Below are 20,078 nucleotides of genomic sequence, written 5' to 3'. Positions count from 1 at the left end.
AGGGGTTGTGGGAGGAGGGATGGGCTAAATGGATAAGGGGCATTAGGGGGCATTGAGGCTAAGGGGTATCTACTCCTGAAATCATTGTTGCACTATATGCTAACTAATTTGGATGTAAATTTTAAAAATTAAAATTAAAAAATTAAAATAAATAGATAAATAATAAATATGTTTAGCCCTAGAAATGAATAAATAAATAAATAAATAAATAGAATTTTTAGAGAGAGAAAGAGAGAGAGAAAGAAAGAAAGAAAGAAAGAAGAAAGAAAGAAAGAAAGAAAGAAAGAAAGAAAGAAAGAAAGGGAAAATGAGATATGGCTAATTAAAAAGGTTTTTGCTATATATTCATTGAGCTATTTCTGATAATATTCTAAAGTAAAATGCTTGCTTAACTTTAAATATAAGACATTATCTTAACAGTTTCTAAAGTTTGATTGTTATATAATCTTTATTGCAAACAAAATATTTTGTAAAGAGATGACAGTATTTTATAGGTAGTAATTATATTCTGTCATTTCAGTGAGTCTGCATCTGAGTTAAATGCTCTTACATTTGCATCTAATCTGGTATTGAACAATATAAATGGCGTAATTCTTTCGAATAATTACAACTTTTTTCTTCTACTTAGAACGACATTAGATACCAAGTAGAAAAGACAGAAGTCAAGAGAGAGACCGCAGAAGAAAGGTAACAACTTTATGGTTTAGTGTTTGTAACGGGACTTCCTTTTTGAACAGAGGCCCCACGTTTACATTCTGCACTGGGTCCTGCAAAATGCGGAGGTATCTCCGCGCAACTTTTTGAGGCCCCGGAGAGGATACCACCAGGGACAGAGGTCAGCGACGCTCTTCCAGGTGCTGCAGCAGGTGGACTTCCTACCTGACTCCACCATTGTGGCAAACTTCTCCAGACTCTCTTTGCCAGCTTGTGGGGACCAACGGGCTCAGACTCCCACCATTGCTCTACCCTGCCCTGCTTATTTGCTTGTCTGGCTGTCCGGAGACAGGTCTGGGGCTCGGACTACCCACCCACAGGCCAAGCCTCCCGTCACCCGAAGGCTTACATGTGCTAGGTAGGACCAGGGCCCTGGGGGGTGGGCAAGCAGCTTCTTCCCTGAGTCACTAGGGCCTCAGTGCCACCTTTCCCCGCCCCCGCCCACGAGGAGTGACATGGCGCCCCCCACGTGGCCTGTGGCTGCCATTGCTGCTGCTGCCTGCCGGTGGGGAAGCCCGTGTGCTCCAGCTGCTGTGTCTGCAGAGCGGGGATGGAGGACTTGGGCAGCCATAGGGGGCTTTCGGCACCCTGGGCTGTCCCCCCTCCCGCCCAAGGAGTGAGGGCTGGATCCCCACCTGCAGCATTTGCTCCTCCGGGTCTGCCCATAGTGGGGCCCAGGCCGGGCCCACCTCGGAGGAGCCCTCCCAGGTCTGCTGCACTGTCTCCAGGCCTGGCGGGGGCTGGGCTGAGCCCTCACCGTGGGGCCTGAGGCTAGGGGAGGCCATGTAAGGAGGTCCAGGGGCTGGAGGCCTCCCTCCACCGGGGTGGGTGACGGGCAGCGCCGCCAGGCCACCCGAGGTAAGAAGGAGTCTAAGGGCACCCTGCCCGGGCCCTGCACAAGATGCTCTCTGCAGTGCTTGCAGCCACAGCTCAGAGAGCTTCAGCCACAGGAAAGCGCTGTCTGCATAGACCAGGCCAACAAGGAAGCCACAGAAGAGATGCAGGAAGGGGGGCTTGTTGTTGAGCATGTAGCCATGGCAGCAGCCACTGTGGCTGTCTAGAATAGTAACCCTGCCCCGCCCAGCGTGACCAGGTGGACAGGCATATGGCCATGGCCACCAGCTGCACTGGGTACCCTGAGGCCTGCCTGCAGCACACCCATTAGGCTAGCAGCCAGAGGGAGCAGGGCAGAGGCGTGCAGGGACCGCAGCTGCCCAGGGAGCGCTCCCTCCACCAGCTCAGAGTGGGTGGGACAGCAGGCTCAGGAGCAGGCCAGATAGGGCTGTGTAGCCCAGGTCAGTAGAGGGAGCTCCTGCGGCAGCTCTGGGGCCAGGGTGAGGATGGGGCCAATCCCACCGGCCACAGGCTGCTCAGCAACACCACAGACAGTAGAGGGGTGGGTAAGTGGGGTGCTCTGGAATGCACAGCATGGCTCAAGGTGTCAAGGATGGTTTGGGGGCTGTGTGCTTACTGGGAAGCTGGGAGGACAGAATGAGGACACAAGGACCGGAAAGATTCTTCTAGTGATAGAGAGTCCCAGTGTGGTTTGGACTCAGCTTTGCAACTTTAGGAAAGATACCCAAATTCCTTGGGCCTCAGTTTCCTCCTTTGCAAAGTGTAACCCCTGCCCCTGGAATGTTGGGTAGGGCCCCTGGCAGGAAGTCCAGACCCCAGCTTCTTCATGAGCTCAAAGCCCATTCTGCTTGTACTCAGGTGCTATGACCCCAGCCGGCACCTGTGAACCACCCCCTCCTAGGCCACCCTCCATTAGTCAGCCATTTTTCTAGGCTTGGGTCTCTTCCCCCAGCCCTCCCACCAGTCTCTGTGTCCAACCCACTTTTTAAAATTTATAGAAATAACAAAATACAAACATTTGTTTTAAAATACCTTTAAGGGCACCTGGGGGGCTCAGTCAGTTGGGCATCTGACTCTTGATCCAGCTCAGGTCTTGATCTCAGGATGGTGAGTTCAAACCCTGTGTTGGGCTCCATGCTGGGCATGAAGCCTACTTAAAAAAAAAAAAAAAAAAAAAAAAAAAAACCCAAACCTTAACAATGACAGAAAAAAAACAATGCTATGAATTATATACTTAAGAAATATTAAACTAAGATCGTGTAAAATTTACATGAAGGAAAAGTAAACATTTCCTCAGACTACATAAAATGGAGACAACCAAATAAAGAGGAATCAACATTACAAAGTTGTCAACCTTCCCTAAATCAATCAGTAAATTCAGTGCGATTTCTTTTTAAATTCTACTTTTGGGGAGCCGGGGTGGCTCAATTGGTTAAGCATCAGACTCTTAATTTTGGCTCAGGTCATGATCCCAGGTTCAAGGGATTGAGCCCAGCATCAGGCTCTACGCTGAACATGGAGCCTGCTGAGGAATCTCTCTCCCTCCCTCTCTCTCTCTCTTATTTTCTCTCTCTGCCCCTCTCCAGCTCATGCATGTATGCATAATAAATAAATAAATAAATTCTACTTTTAAAAGTAACTGATCATGAGAGATTGATTCAAAAGTATTCATTAAGTACAAAAAACCTTTAGTAATTTAGTAATAAAAGAAAACTACCTTTGTATAATTATGGGTATCTATCAAAAACCGTATTTTCAGGTATGTACAACCAGCCCAAGATTCCTCAAAAACATTTAAGATAATCTTCAAGTGGGGATGCCTGGCTGGCTCAGTCTATACAGCTTCTTGATCTTGATACAGTCTATACAGATTCTTGATCTTGGGGTTGTGAGTTTGAGCCCCATTTTGGGTGTAAAGATTGCTTGAAAATAAAACCTTTGAAAAAAAAAAAAAGAAAAAGAACCTTCAAGTGAAGCTCAAAGTCAGAAAAGTCCCGTATATGTGCTCAGAGTGATTAAAATAAACTTTTAATTCCCACAATCTTAAACAAGAATAAACAATTCAACATCACCCAACACGCAAGGAGAAGATTTAATATGGAAAGAGAAACTAACAAAAATTAGCAACAAAAATTCCATTCAACAACAGATTACTATAGGATTTCTAATTAAAGAAAGAAAATAAATCACACTTTCATTGCTACTATTCAGTATGCTTTGATGAGTATATTTTTTGCAATATTTTCTCATCTTAAGAGCTCCCTTCCTGTTCCCATGTTTTCCCCTTTAATTTGATTGACTCTCTTACTTTTGAGAACTTTCTTCAGTAGCTTGCTGAGAAAAAGTATGCACGGGGGATAATTTTTTTGAGATAGTTCATACTTTAACATACATTTCTTTTGTCCTCATATTTAATTGACAGGGCCTACAACTCTAGCTTGACAACATTTCTCTGCAGAATTTTGGAGGTGTTTCTGTTCTGTTAAGAATGTTAAAGCCATTCTATTTTTTGACCAGTTCCATATCCCCTTCTATGGAACCTATAGGATTTTCTTCTTATCCACAGTGTTCTGAAATTTCACAGTGATGTGCCTTGGTATTTTCCAGCTATACAGGAGGGGTGTATTTTCATTCAACCAGGAACTTAGTGGAAACCTTCAGCTTGCATTTCCTTCAGTTTTACCCAATTTTTGAATTATTTTGTTGTCGATTGTCTCCATTTTCTCTATTATTTAGCTATTGGACCTCCTGGACTAATTATATAATACTATCTTTTTTCTCTTCTTACAGCCATCTCTTTGTCTTTCTGCTCTACTTTCTGTGAGATTTTCCTCAACTTTATTTTCCCAAACTCCTTTCATTTCTTTTATCGTGTTTTAAAATCTGATCTTTTTTCCCCTTAAATGTTCTTTTTTCATAACAGCTTGTTCTTTTTTCATAGATACAATATCATCTTTTAATCTGAGGATTTTTATTATGATATTTATGGGAATAAAAGGTAGGGCATAAGGAATATAGTCAATGATATTATAATAGCATCCTATGATGACAGATGGTGGCTACACTTGTGACCATACCATATAGTTATAAAATCACTGTTGTATACTTGAAACTAATGTAACATTATGTGTCAACTTTAGTTAAATTAAACAATGTAAATTTTTTTCATGTTTATTTTTGACAGAGAGAGAGGGAGACAAAGCATGAGTGGAGAGGGGCATAGAGAGAGAGGGAGACACAGAATCTGAAGCAGGCTCCAGGCTCTGGACTGTCAGCAAAGAGCCTGATGCGTGGCTCAAACAACCGTGAGATCATGACCTGGGCTGAAGTTGGATGCTTAATCGACTGAGCCACCCAGGTGCCCCAAAATATTTTTTAAAAAGAAAATAAGGGGCGCCTGGGTGGCGCAGTCGGTTAAGCGTCCGACTTCAGCCAGGTCACGCTCTCGCGGTCCGTGAGTTCGAGCCCCGCGTCGGGCTCTGGGCTGATGGCTCAGAGCCTGGAGCCTGTTTCCGATTCTGTGTCTCCCTCTCTCTCTGCCCCTCCCCCGTTCATGCTCTGTCTCTCTCTGTCCCAAAAATAAATAAACGTTGAAAAAAAAAAAAAAAAAAAAAGAAAAGAGGTCTTATCATCCAGCATTCAGTGTGTGTGTGGACACCGATCTTAACTATTTTCAGTAAAGTACCCACACAGCCAGCTATATAGGAGGCAGAACCAACTTGTAAAGTTACACTGAGTCCTAATAACAGCCCTACACGTGGTTTAATTCTCTATGGTAGTCCTCTCAAAATTAGCAATTTTTTTTTTAATTTTTTTAACGTTTATTTATTTTTGAGACAGAGAGAGACAGAGCATGAACAGGGGAGGGGCAGAGAGAGAGGCAGACACAGAATCTGAAACAGGCTCCAGGCTCTGAGCTGTCAGCACAGAGCCCGACGTGGGGCTTGAACTCACGGACCGTGAGATCATGACCTGAGCCGAAGTCGGACGCTCAACCGACCAAGCCACCCAGGCGCCCCAAAATTAGCAATTTTTGAACATTGAGCCTGCATTTGAATTTTGCTCTGGGCCCCCAAAATTATGTGTCCAGTCCTGAGTACCCACACCCTCCAGTCTGCAGATCAAGACTAAAGACCAGTTTTACTCTTTTCCGTTTTCTCTGAGGCTGGGAGAGGAGCATTTGCCCAACAACGTACAATTCAGGTGGGGACCTGGAGATCTGCTTCTAAATTCAACGTTACACAATTCTCTTTACTCCAGTGCCGCTTTTCTTCCTTCGGTCCCTCACAAAGCTGCTGTGTCTAAATCTCGCTTTGCACAGGCACCAAGGTCACAGCATGCTGGCAGCTGATATTTCTCTACCATGCCTGTATGTGTTGGCCACAAATTCCATCAAAAAGGCTGCTCTCTATCAACAGTGAGGTACAGTTCTTCCCCTGAATGCCAAACCTACGTTGTGCGTCTGGTGGAGGACTCTGGCATGAGTGGGCCTCCTCAGGGGTGTTGTGCTAATTAAGAGGAGGTATTGGATGGTTTGTGTCTTTCTTTCTGGTGATCACATCCATTGTAAGGTTTGCCAATAAATTCTTTTTTTTTAACGTTTTTATTTATTTTTGAGAGAGAGAGACACACAGCATGAGCAGGGGAGAGGCAGAGAGAGAGAGAGAGAGAGAGAGAGAGGGATCTGAAGCAGGCTCCAGGTTCCCAGCTATCAGCACAGAGCCCAATGCCGGCTTGAACTCACAAACCTTGAGATCATGACCTGAGCTGAAGTCAGACGCTCAACCGACTGAGCCACCCAGGCGCCCCTGTCAATAAATTCTGTTCCTTAATCCACTAGAGTGACTTGGTAACATTTATTCTCAGCTACAGTGCACAACAAAACACAGCTCCAAATTGGATGCATTTTTGCACAAAAGATCCTCAAGACAAAAAAATACCATAATTGTGTAATCTATAACAATAAGAGTAGTAACAACAAAAATCACTACAACAAACATCCAGATATTCTATTTTATAGTTTGCAATACTGCCAAAACTTTTATCTCAACAACATTTGGCAGATGTGTACTATCCCCCTGTTTTAAAGGAAGGGAAACTGAGGGGTAGTTGGAGGGGTAGTTACTTTTAAAAAATTTGGAGGGGTAGTTACTTTTATTTTTTTTAATTTTTTTTAATTTTTTTAACACTTTATTTTTATTTTTGAGACAGGGAGAGACAGAGCATGAACAGGGGAGGGTCAGAGAGAGGCAGACACAGAATCTGAAACAGGCTCCAGGCTCTGAGCTGGCAGCACAGAGCCCGATGCGGGGCTCGAACTCATGAACCGTGAGATCATGACCTGAGCCGAAGTCGGCCGCCTAACCGACTGAGCCACCCAGGCGCCCGGGTAGTTACTTTTAAATTCACCAAAAGATTAAGTGGTACTGCTGTGACTCAAAACTACTGCCTTCAAATATCCTTTTAACCAGTGTGAATATGCAAGGCTGTCTCATCCACACACAGAGCTTTCTTTTTTCACATGCTCTCTCCATTTTTGCTGATTCTCTACACTGAGAAAAACTAAACCTTCTTCAAAAGTTCCTTACCAAACAAAACCTACATTTATCAGATAAACACTCTCCTTAGCAACCATTAATCTTCCAGGGTGAATACAAAGCTGCTTTGCATCAGAACACAAACCAGAGTTACTATTTATTGATTATGCCACATCTTCAAAAAGACCTTTATAGAGCACCTCACAGTTTGTTAAAACTAAAATAGAGCACGCTTTCTCTGTAACGGTTTAATGAAAAAGAAACAAGGACATCACTACAAACGGGCAACTATCTAGCTGTAGAGATGAATTCATTTTATCTAACTTTTAATTCTTATTTAAAAAAACTAGGGGCGCCTGGGTGGCGCAGTCGGTTAAGCGTCCGACTTCAGCCAGGTCACGATCTCGCGGTCCGTGAGTTCGAGCCCCGCGTCAGGCTCTGGGCTGATGGCTCGGAGCCTGGAGCCTGTTTCCGATTCTGTGTCTCCCTCTCTCTCTGCCCCTCCCCCGTTCATGCTCTGTCTCTCTCTGTCCCAAAAATAAATAAACGTTGAAAAAAAAAATTAAAAAAAAAAAAAAACTAACAAAACAGTTAAAATGTCATGGGAAGTAATATATTGGTTCTATTCTGAGATAAGACTCTGCATAAAGTCAAACATTTGGATAAAAACTGAAATTGTAGGGGTGCCTGGGGCAGCTCAGTCAATTAAGCTTCCGGCTCTTGATTTTCACTCAGGTCATGATCTCATGGTCATGAGATCAAGCCCCATGTCAGGCCCTGTGCTGAGTACTGAGCATGGACCTTGCTTGGGATTCTCTCTCTCCCTCTCTCTCTCTGCCCCTCCCTCAAGTGCACGCATGCACGCGCGCACACACACACTCTCTCTCTCTCTCTCCAAATAAATTTTAAAAAATTAAAAATAATTGAAACTCTGAAATCATTTATAGTGAACAATATTCTCCCTCTCCATCTCCCCCCAACATTGTAACGGTTGAGATAAAAGTTTAGGGATAAAGGCTTTGAGATCTTCGATTTTGCCTTTTATAAATTGCTTTGTCTCTAAAATGTGAACATGAGCTAGAGCTCTTGAGACTCAGTCCAGTTACAGAATCTTTTCTACTTTCAGGTATATATTCAGGTGCATATTCAGATATTCAGATTATTTAATTCTCCTTCTTATTCATGTATTTGGTTAGCCTCTCCCCCCACCCATCCTCTTAACTAGACATTGCCACTTCCTTAAGGTAACTTGAAATATGAGAAAGAATCAGGAATAGTAAACAAATAACAAACAATTCATTTAAATGATTGGTTAGTTTATTGCCCAAATGCAGAGATGACATAAAATTCTAAAGTACAAGATATCTGAAAATGACAGAAGGTAAGTCATAATTATTACCATAAATTTTTATAATAATTTTACATTTATAGAGATTAACATTTACATTAACTTAAATTTCAAACATAAAAAAGGGAAAGCAAAAAATACTAGAAGAAAACATAGGATGTCTTTATTTTTTCCTTGAAGCAATGAAGGCCTTTCTAGGTATGACAGAAACAAAAGCCCTTTTTTATTTTATTTTATTTTTTATTTATTTTTTTTTACTTTTATTTTATTTTATTTTTTTCCAATATATGAAGTTTATTGTCAAATTGGTTTCCATACAACACCCAGTGCTCATCCCAAAAGGTGCCCTCCTCAATACCCATCACCCACCCTCCCCTCCCTCCCACCCCCCATCAACCCTCAGTTTGTTCTCAGTTTTTAAGAGTCTCTTATGCTTTGACTCTCTCCCACTCTAACCTCTTTTTTTTTCTTCCCCTCCCCCATGGGTTTCTGTTAAGTTTCTCAGGATCCACATAAGAGTGAAACCATATGGTATCTTTCTCTGTATCAAAAGCCCTTTTTTAAAAAGACTGGTTAATTTGGCTACATAACAAATAATTCTTGGTGGTAATGTCACAAGACAGAAGGCACACTGGGAAAAGTTATTACCAAAAACTAAATAGACAGTGACAAATGATGGAAGCAAACTTGGATTCTCCAGGCCTTTCTCCTTGTCCTGCAGATGACTGCCTTCTCTTTGTGTCCTCACATGGCCTTTTCTGAGTGTGTGTGTGTGTGTGTGTGTGTGTGTGTGTGTGTGTGCATGCGTGCTTCCTTTGGTATCTCTTCCTCTTCTTATAAGGATTCAATATTGGATTAGGTCCAAGATTAGTCATATTAGATTCTAGGCCAACCCATATGACCTCATGTAACCTAATTACCTCTTTAAAGGCTTATCTCCAAATACAGTCACATTCTAAGGTACTGAGGATTAGAGCTTCACCATATGAATTTGGTGTGTGGGGGGTTGGAGGGGGATACAATTCAGTCCAATACACTTTTGGTTTGGCTATGGCATCCTTTTTCCTCCCTATCAACTTATTTCTGGTGCCAAGTGACAATATGATATCAGGATCTGGTCTTCGATTCTTCACATTTATGTCAAGATGCCCAGAGAGTTGACTCAGTCACAGTGCTAGTTGGGTCACACAGCAAGAAGTCTGTATACCTTTAAGCCATTTCTAAACTGGGTGGCTAGCAATAACTTGTCTCTATACCAAAGGGACCGCAAAACAGAAAACGATACTATAATAAAGCTCTATGAAATGTATCCTTAACTCAACTTGCTCTTAGGGAGATCCCAGAAACGCGCCCAGCATGCCATCTGACTTGTGGGAAAGTGAGATACAAGAGCAGTTGGAGTAGAAATAAGTGGTCATATTAAATAATTCCAGTTACAGTGTTTACTTTAGCAAATTTTACAAAAGCATATGTCAAATGCACACACTATGAGCTCCTGTCCCAGGGCCTGAGAATGTGCATCTGTACAAGGCAGGGATCCAACTTCCTCTTCTAGTGGGGCAGGTTCTCTTTGTGGGTTGGATGGCATGTCTGCATTTAAGTGGGTACAAGGCATATCAAGTTGGGGAGCATCTGCTGTTGTTTTAAAGAATCAGGATGAAGAAAGTTTGCCTGTCACAGTGAGGAGGACTGGAGTGGGTATTTGACATATTCAGGGCCCCTGGTTGTATTTGGGAAACGCTTCTGTATTTAGGAAGAGTTCCACATTAGGAATCCTGCCTTCTCTCAAACACTCAGCGTCTCTGGAAGCTAGCAGTCAGGCTCGTGCTCTGGCCTTACACTCCCAGGTGAGCGACCGACCGATTCAGAGGGGAGCAGAACAGCCCTCCCACTTGGCTGGTGAAGGCGCTGCAGGGATTGCCAAGGGTCAGCTGCTGACACGCAAGAGGCCTCAGGGATGGAGGCAGAAGTGGACGCAGGGTACCGAGTCCCTGGCCTTCATGTTTGATGGGGCAGGCATCAGTGCTCTCCACGAATTCTGGTGTTCCTCAAAGTTTACCTTGAGTCTATTTTTTCAACAATCCCAAGAAGTACCTGACAAGTTTTAAATGCTTGTTTTTCTGCTTCAACGACTGACACAGAATTTTGTTGTTTGCAACAATGCTTGTACATTACATTTTCACATATTAAAAATGCTCACCCCAACTTACAATAAAACAAATATAAACTGTAAATGCATGCCGTTTTCAACTGTCAGATTGACAAAGACAGAAATTGTGGTTTGTTGAGTGATACAGGTAAACATATTACACCCTTCCCTCTCGTGTATTACTGTTTGATATAATGTTTTTCTTCAATAAAAAATTTTTAAAAATTAAATAGTGCCTTCCAAAAGAGGTAACCCACATTCCCATTCTCACTTTATGTGTTTCTATATTTATGTATTTATTTATTTATTTATTTTTTAATTTTTTTTTTCAACGTTTATTTATTTTTGGGACAGAGAGAGACAGAGCATGAACGGGGGAGGGGCAGAGAGAGAGGGAGACACAGAATCGGAAACAGGCTCCAGGCTCTGAGCCATCAGCCCAGAGCCTGATGCGGGGCTCGAACTCACGGACCGCGAGATCGTGACCTGGCTGAAGTCGGACGCTTAACCGACTGCGCCACCCAGGCGCCCCATGTATTTATTTATTTTGAAAGGGAGAGAGGGAGAGAGGGAGAGAGTGTGGGCAAGTGGGGGTGGGGCAGAGAGAGAGAGGAAGGGATAGAATACCAAGCGGGCTCTACACTGTCAGCACAGAGCACAACGCAGGCCTCTAACTCATAAACTGTGAGATCATTACCTGAGCCGAAACCAAGAGTCAGACACCCAACTGACCGAGCCACCCAGGCCCCTCCCCCTGCCATTCTCATTTTCATACCTTTCTAGGATCCTGTCATATACTTTTCACTCAACAACAGCTTATATCCTAAAAGAAAAAAAAATAAAGATTTTATAGCATTATTCTACAAACACAAGTTTTAGCAAAAAAAGGAAAAAATTGTATTTCCTAACTGATTCTCTAAGAAGTAAAAAACAGAGCACACTAGCAGTAACTATTTTTTTTAAGATACTGCAGGAAACACAAAGATGTATAGAACTATTTTGAGGTACTGAGAAGAGTTGTAATATAGTTGGGAAAGAAGATATAATCACATAACCAGTTGAATACTAATAAATATTTAAATGTAACTTGAAGCCAACAATGAAGGTCAAGTCACAAAGCTATAAATTATTAATTGTCAAATTAATCCTAGGGACAGTATGAGTTCAGAGGAGACTGTTGGATAATTTACTGTGGTGACACAAGCTACCCTAAAATTTAGTGGATTAAAGTGACAGTGCTATCTCCCAATCCTGTGGGCCAAGAGTTCGGGCGGGGCTCAGCTGGCCAATTCTTCTCCACGGAATATCGGCTGGGGTCACTGCACGGTACTCAGCTGGGGACTGACCTTGCCTAAGGCTCCAAGAAGAGACTGTCACAAATGTAGCACCTTCCTGCTCTTTGGCCTCTCTCCACCCGGCATCTCATTGTTCCTGTCCCTCTATGCAGTTTGGGCTTCTCACAGCATGTTGATCTCAAAGTAGTCACACGTCTTTCCTGGCGTCTGTCTTGCAAGAACGAGGAGGAAGGAAGAAGATGCTCTTGTGGTTTGGATTTGGAAACTCACACAATGTTACTTTTGCCCTGTTCAATAGACTAGAGAAGTCACAGAGACCAACCAGCCAGCTTGAAGAAGGGAAACACGGGACTCTGGTTTCCCCTCAGTACTCCACATGGTGAGGACTAGTCAAAGTATTTGTGGCCATGTTTAATTCATCGTGAAAGAAAAGGTCAATTTGGACTAGAAAGGTCAGAAAAAGCTATACAGGAAAAGTATTACAGACCCTGGTTTTAAAGACTATAGAACGTTTGAAAAAATGAAGTTGAGATAAGGTCAAAAATATCAACTATCTAAATATAAAGCAGGTAACAATGGGGAAAAGACTGTCAAAAGACTTAGCAGAACAAGGGGTGCCTGGGTGGCTCAGTCGGTTAAGCAGCCAACTTCAGCTCAGGTCATGATCTTGCGGTCCATGAGTTCAAACCCTGCATCAGGCTCTGTGCTGACAGCTCAGAGCCTGGAGCCTGTTTCAGATTCTGTGTCTCCCTCTCTCTGACCCTCCCCTGTTCATTTTCTGTCTCAAAAATAAATAAAGGTTAAAAAAATTTAAAAAAAGACTTAGCAAAACACGAATTATATTTCTTTCTCAATTTATCTTGCTGTAACAACAAAAGCAATTGCCTCAGCTTGGGCAAGTCCCTTTTTCCTGTTCACCAACACATTGATTCAACCGAGAAGATAATTTTTCCTTAAACAAGGTCAGCTCATCTGAAATAAAGTGAATTTGGGCCTATTTCCCAGGAACACCTGGGGAAGGTCAGTCAATGTTCAGCTTGTTTGGAAAAGTGCTTGCTGTTCAAACTCCGAAGGTATAGACAAATGATTGTAGTTAATCCTGAGACAGGATTCAGGGCAGCAAGACAGGGGTGTGATTTAGTAACCATTGATCAGGCAATTTGGGTTTAGCAAGTCTGGTCAAGGTCCCAAGAGAGTCCATGATGTAAAATCTTAATCCTACAGGGTCTCTTATAATGCTTTGTTTAGAAAGGGTTAATCATTATAACCATAATTTTCTCACTGAGAAGAATTTTTCCTGAGATTTGTAGTTCATAAATACGTAGTTCTCTAGTGTGTGTGTGTGTGTGTGTGTGTTTAATGTTTATTTTTGAGAGAGTGCAAGCGGGGGAGGGGCAGAGGGAGGGGACAGAGGATCTGAAGTGGGCTCTTTGCTGACAGCAGCCAGCAGAAAGTGGGGCTTGAACTCATCATGACCTGAGGGAAGTGTGACCTTCAACTGACTGACCCATCCAGGTGCCCCCCATGCAGCCTATTCTGAACCCAGTGCCTGGTGCTTGGCAGATTTTTTAATATTAATTTGATATTAATATGCTTAATGAATTGTATTACTCATATTCTCTTAACACCAATTTAAATAATCTACACTCTTCTGAAATTTTGCCTATATAATACTGAACCGGAAACAGGCATACTTTATAAGTACACCAATTAAAACGTAACCATTCCTCAGTAAAGTGAGCATCGCTCTCTCTTGTTTAGCGCTTCAGTTTTCAAAATTTGTGTCTCGCATCTTCTTTAATTTTTTTTGACACTGATATAAAATGAACTTATGAGTATCAAATCTGGCATTCCCAAAACAAAGGGAACAAGATTCATGAGAAATACTTAAAATCTTTTCATGTGTTCTAACACCCTGGAGAATCATAAGGTCTTACTGCCTCTTATGTTATAACATAGATTTCTCCTCCCCTCTCTGATGGCTTTTAGTTTGACTTTATTTGGTGGGGAGCACTGAAAATCCCAAGCTACAGTCTTGCCGGGTTAGAAGTAGTATTATCTTAAAACTGTGTTCGAGTTTGACGAAGGTCAACAGGCTTGTGCCATTTACACAGTATCTGCTTTCGGTAGTTTCTGTTTCTTGACCTCTAGGTGGCTCCTTAAAAGCTGTTAGGCAAAGCAAACAAAAGGAAAAGAGAAGCAGACTCAGTGGGGCCTTGGGACTCGGAAACCTTAATCTAGAGAGAACCGGTTAAGCCTTCAGAGACCGGAGGGGAGGGTGTGTGCGATTGGAGAGCAGAGTCGTCCGGGATGCAGGGCAGCTGGAGAGCGCCTACCACCTGCGCAAACATAAATCTCCTTAATAACCCAGGGATGTCCCGGGGGGAGCGGGAAAGTGTTCTCCATCCTCTCATGTGTGTCATCAAATAAGTGACCGCTGCTTCAGACGAACTGCACAGAATAGTCTATAGATGTATATATATGTGTGCACACATTAGGAGTTTCAAGCTCTCCTCCCGGACACGGGCTAGACATCACCTGCCGCGTCTGTAGCAGGCTCCCTCCGAGCCCTGCCAGAGCCGGAAGGGCGGAGGCAGGAGAGGCTGCGGCGCGGAGGTGGCCATTGCACAGCCGGACGCGCCTGCCGCGGCCAGCGTGCTGCATAATTGATGGAGGACCGCGCGCAGCCCTGGGTCGGCGGCCGGCGCGGCGAGAGCGTCTCAGGGGAGGAGGGCAGGGCGCCTGGGCCCCTCCCACTCTGCTTTTAGTCGCGCGCCCCGCCCCGGGGACTAGCTGCTGGCGCCGGGGTACCGGCGACTGTGCGCAGGGCCTTCGGCCACCGACGGCGGTGCGCGAGGACCGCGGCTGACCCGCCGGAGCCATGCGCGCCCCGTCCGGCCTGTTGGGGCCCCGGGGGCCGCTGCCGCTGGCCCTCTTGTGTCTCCTCGCCGCGGCGCGCGGGAGCTTGGCGGAAGGCCAGCCCTCAGGTGCGATGGCTGCAGGGCCGAGTTGGGGAGGAGGGTGCGCTGCAAGGGACGCGCGAGCCTCGGTCCCCGTGGGGAGAGGCGCGGGGATGCTGGAGACCGCGCGCGGGTGCGGAGCGGCGGCCGCCTCCGTCCTTTGGCCAGCTTGGGTTGTCCAAGCTGGACGGGAGGACTGGGGCGGCTCGGGCTCCTCCGCTCCGGGGAGGGAATCTTGGAACCGAGAGCGCCCCGCGAGTCGGGGGCGTTGGTAGCAGGACGGGTCTGGGTGTTCCTGGGACGAGGGCGGCACGGTGTGGGGGTGCGAGCGGGAGCAAGGAACTCGCTCCGCTAAAGTGCCAGGATTTCTGAAAGCCACATTCCCCGAGGCCAACTCCCTTCGCTGGAATCGATAGTAGGTTTAAATATCACCTCCCTGCCTGGCAGGTGGGCTGGACTTGAGGATGTTTTTTAGAGCTGAGTTGAAATAACAACGTAACCACAACCGATCAACCAAAGCTCCCCGCTCATTGGGTAGTGTGTGTATCTTCTTTTAAACACCACGGTCTCTGAAAACGAAGGTTTTGCGGGTTTTGTTTTAATTGTTTCAGACACTTTGAAACAGGGATCTGTGTGCAAAACATTACCGAAACCAACACCAGATTTGGCATTGTAGTTTCACCTGTTTATAATCACTTGCCATGTTGAAAGTATTTCATCCAACCTACTTTCTAATGCAGGTTTCTGTGTTACAAATTTCAAAGTGTTAGCAGCTAATTAGGAGAATAGACTGCCTTTCAGGTTGACAGATACTGCCTATCACCAACTAAAATTAAGATAGTATGCACAAGATTTTCCACCTTTATGAGCTTGTAGCATGTAGATTTTTTTTTGTAACATAAAGATGGAAAGAAAATCAAAGGATAAGATTTTTCAGTTTTTTACATGTCCTTTAAAGGGTCTAGTTGTTAACTTGGACAAAGCATTATGGATTGCTTCAGTTCCTAAATTTCCTTGCCCCACTTCCTAGCCACGTACCTCTTTTTCATTCCTACCACTTATAAAGAGTGGTCAAGGACTTTTTACCCCCCTCCCCCCACCCCCCATCCCCTTGCCATTCCTGATTCACCCCTGGTTCACCTGAGACTGTTGCAGCTCTGAGGCCCATTGCATTCTGGGTAAGTCCTATGGTTCTCCACGTGGTTGTATGTTAAAATTATCTGGGAGCTTTACAAATACTGGATCCTGCCTTCAAAACTTTTGATTCAGTTGGCCTGGGATTTGGGCTGGATATCAGGTATTTTGAAAGCTCCCGTGTGATTTAATCAAGAGATCCTAAGCTGGTTTTCAACCCACTGCTTCAAAATTGCGGTGGCCTAGAGAGTGCACCATTGGGTGAATATTTATATGCTGTTGGTAGCAGGGAGTCAGGTTTAAGTTGACATTCACAGCAGACTTCTAAAGAGAAAAAAGTAGGGAACAAATGAAAGTGGGTTAAATTAACAAAGTTGTAAATAATTGGGATGGTGTATGTAGGTATGGCAATTGTCTGTGTATGTATATAGTGTCAGTCCTGGCCTTTCACCTCCGCTTAGGCGAAAACTGTAGAATGATGTGCTGTATAAAAGGCATGAAGTTAGCATCTCATTTTAAGGCAGGATTAAAAATCGTGAAGCAACCTCATTTTATTCTGTAGAATCTCTTTTGATCTCTGGGAGATTCAGTTTTCTGTTTGCTAAAGGCTATTGTGACGTTTACTGACTATTTTTTATGTAGGTACTTTGAATTACTTGGAAATAGGTATTCTATAAGCCTAAGAGTTTGGGCAAAATTTTAATAATAAACATGGTTATAATTTATCATATTTACTATATAACAAGTGGGCCAGGCATTACACTGTGCAGTATATAACCCTATGGGTTAGCTTTTATTGTCCCTGACTTTTCAGATGAGGACATTGGAATTTAGGGAGATTAAACAACTGCCCAAGTATATATAATTATTTAAGCAGTAGAATAGGAAATTAAGCATTGTTCAGTCTGACTCCAATGCCTGTTTTCTTTATTTTTTAATTTTTTTTTTAATTTTTTTTTCAACATTTATTTATTTTTGGGACAGAGAGAGACAGAGCATGAATGGGGGAGGGGCAGAGAGAGAGGGAGACACAGAATCGGAAACAGGCTCCAGGCTCTGAGCCATCAGCCCAGAGCCTGACGCGGGGCTCGAACTCACGGACCGCGAGATCGTGACCTGGCTGAAGTCGGACACTTAACGACTGCGCCACCCAGGCGCCCCTATTTTTTAATTTTTTAAAGTAAGCTCTAAGCCCAATGTGGGGCATGAATTGTGACCCTGAGATGAAGGGTCGCATGCTCTACCAACTGAGCCAGCCAGGAGCCCCCTCCAATATCTGTTTTCTTAAACACAATATTCACTCGTCTCTCTGAGATAACTGGGTATGTCTATGAAAGTTTGGAACCACTGACAGAACACGGTGTATGGATTTAAATGCTTGATTTCAGCTGAAGAGCATGCTAACACACTTTGAGTTCTAGAATAAAGTTAGACAAAGGGACTCTAATTCTTTTAAGCTGTTTCAATTAAATAAGAAATGTAAAATCACTTTATTAAAGCAAATATTAGATAAATGGGAATATTTAAACATCATTAATATTACTCTTATGTGGAACAAATCGAGGGGATGGGTCATGTGTATTTTTTTTTAATTTTTTTTTACATTTATTTATTTTTGATAGAGACAGAGCACAAGTGAGGGAGGGGCAGAGAGAGAAGGAGACACAGAATCCAAAGCAGGCTCCAGGCTCTGAGCTGTCAGCACAGAGCCCGACACGGGGCTTGAATCCACAAACTGTGAGATCGTGACCTGAGGTAAAGTTGGGCGCTTAACTGACTGAGCCACCCAGGTGCCCCGAGTCGTGTTTATCTTTTGAAAAATATGTTTGCAATGCAAGGGAAACATTTGAAGTGATCATTTTTAACTTCTGGGGGACCTCGCTTATATACTTTATTGATTAACCACCTTCCTAGAGATAGGAAGGAATCAAGAGATCTCTTGATAGGAAGAGGTAGGAAGAGATAGGAAGAGCTCAACTACCTTTCTAGAGATACTCCCCATCCCACATATACAGCAACCACCTAGTAATAAATATTTGTGAGAACGGGTATTATTGAAGCACCTACATGTGCCTGACATTGTGTTAGTCTAGATCTAAGTAGAAAACTTCAGGGGCGCCTGGGTGGCGCAGTCGTTAAGCGTCCGGCTTCAGCCAGGTCACGATCTCGCGGTCCGTGAGTTCGAGCCCCGCGTCAGGCTCTGGGCTGATGGCTCGGAGCCTGGAGCCTGTTTCCGATTCTGTGTCTCCCTCTCTCTCTGCCCCTCCCCCGTTCATGCTCTGTCTCTCTCTGTCCCAAAAATAAATAAAAACGTTGAGAAAAAAAATTTTTTTAAGTAGAAAACTTCAGCAATATTTTTTAGCAGTTTTGAGTCATTTCTTTAAACTGTTTAAAGGAACAGATTAACTATAAGCTTATGTTTAATAGAGTTATATCTGATGCATCAAACTTTTGAGCCTAAATTATCATCACATTTAAAATTATATAAGCATTTGTTAAGAATTAGTTCTTGGCTCTTCCTCTTCCTGTTCTTTGGTCCCCACCTCTTGCTCCCATCTCCTCCTCTTCCTTCTAGGAATGGGTTCTATAGTCATTAGGTTGGGGAATGCAGGGAGGCAAGCTCCCTTATTAGAGGAAGCCAGAGGGTCCCAGGTCAGGGAATTAGAAAGTGGGCCAGGTCAGGATGGCATCCAGGTAGGGGAGCAGCCTCGTGTGGAGTGTTAGAGCCCGAGTACGTTGAGATGTGTCCTCCTGCAGAGGGGTGGCCTAGAGCCAGGTCTCAGAGCTGAACAGCGTGACAGGGGCTTCAAAGCAGGGGCAGCCGGACATTGTGCTGTCTGATCTTGATCAGGGGGGTGTAGGGAAAGCACACAGAAGAGCCAACAGTGCAAGATGTTGGAGCCCAAATGGGTGAGGAAAACATTTCTTTGGGGCCAGGAGTGGCTGTGGCAGTGGGAGATTAGTTACATACAAGAGGATTGAGCAAATAAGTAGAATGAGTAAGAATAATAGGATGTAGGTTTTTCTCTTACAGCAGAAGGAAATAAAGAATGGAAACTAGAATGAACCTTGGAGTGTTGGGTTGCAATTGACAGCATTAGCGTGAATTCATGACTTTAAATCTATTTGTCTTTTATGTGTGTGTCTATATAAACAGATGCATAGATATAGATGTGTATATGTAAGTATACATATAACGCATATACGTCACATATATTTATGTATGTATGTATACCTTTCACATATATTTATTTATGGTGTGTGTGTGTGTGTGTGTGTGTGTGTGTGTGTGTGTGTGTGAATATACACATGCATTAGCTCTGCCCACATAGGTGGGGACCACTGATTTCTCAATTGTGATGACCATACTTAGCAGCCAAATCTTGACTCTATATATGATTCTTTACTAATGGGTAACTAGGACTTCCTGGAAAAATTACTTATTTTACAAAAAGGGAAGAGAAAGTATAAGATAAACCCTGAACTTCTTGTGCCAGAAAGCAATGAAGTGCTCAAAGAATGATGGGCCGTGTCAAAAAGATACAAGAGCCAGAGAGTTCCCAGTGGACAAACCTGGGACAAATTGAGCATCAAAATAAATGATAATAATAATGGACTAGTATCCATTAGTATCCACTGGAGAATGCCCACTGAATAATATAGGTATTCATGAGTACATACTGATATAAATTAATTAAATGAATCAATTGGAAGTTTGATGAGGCACAAAATATTACATAATTTTAAAGTAGCTTCCCACAAAATTGGTGAAGTTGTATTAATGAAAAGGTAAAGAGAGCACCTTTACAGTGGAGAAGCCTTTAATCAAATGATCAAAGTGAAAACCATCAGCAAAGAGATGATTAGAAATTGTGAGCCATGTGATAGGATGCAATGAGAGCGCAACATCACCTCTGTGATATATTTGCCAAAGAGGTCTACTCCAAATCTAATCATATTCAACATACCTATCCTGGAGCCATACTGGGCATAGAAGTCAAGAATGACTAACGCTGTTCCAGAGTGAAGGGGAACAGAGGGACGCGGCAGCTGAGAGCGACATGTAATTCCGAACTGCAACCTTTG

General features: G+C 43.6%; 1 protein-coding gene and 1 pseudogene across 1 annotated transcript in view; one reads left to right on the top strand and one right to left on the bottom strand.

Annotated features, from left to right (window-relative positions):
• Nucleotides 1-1,068: 1,068 nt before the first annotated feature.
• LOC112860472 (rhomboid domain-containing protein 3 pseudogene) lies at nucleotides 1,069-14,304 on the bottom strand (annotated as a pseudogene).
• Nucleotides 14,305-14,675: 371 nt separating this feature from the next.
• Nucleotides 14,676-20,078, top strand: part of EMB (embigin) — a 46,498-nt gene continuing 41,095 nt past the window's right edge. Inside the window, exon 1 of the mRNA XM_086678525.1 lies at nucleotides 14,676-14,885. Coding sequence (XP_086534651.1) covers nucleotides 14,780-14,885 — 106 coding nt within the window. The 5' untranslated portion in view covers nucleotides 14,676-14,779. The remainder of the gene's footprint in view (nucleotides 14,886-20,078) is intronic.

The sequence above is a fragment of the Puma concolor genome, chromosome A1, assembly GCF_028749965.1.
Source record: "Puma concolor isolate L17-30 chromosome A1, mPumCon1.1.hap2, whole genome shotgun sequence".
Taxonomy (NCBI): Eukaryota; Metazoa; Chordata; class Mammalia; order Carnivora; family Felidae; genus Puma; species Puma concolor.
This window is presented reverse-complemented; position numbering and strand designations above follow the sequence as displayed.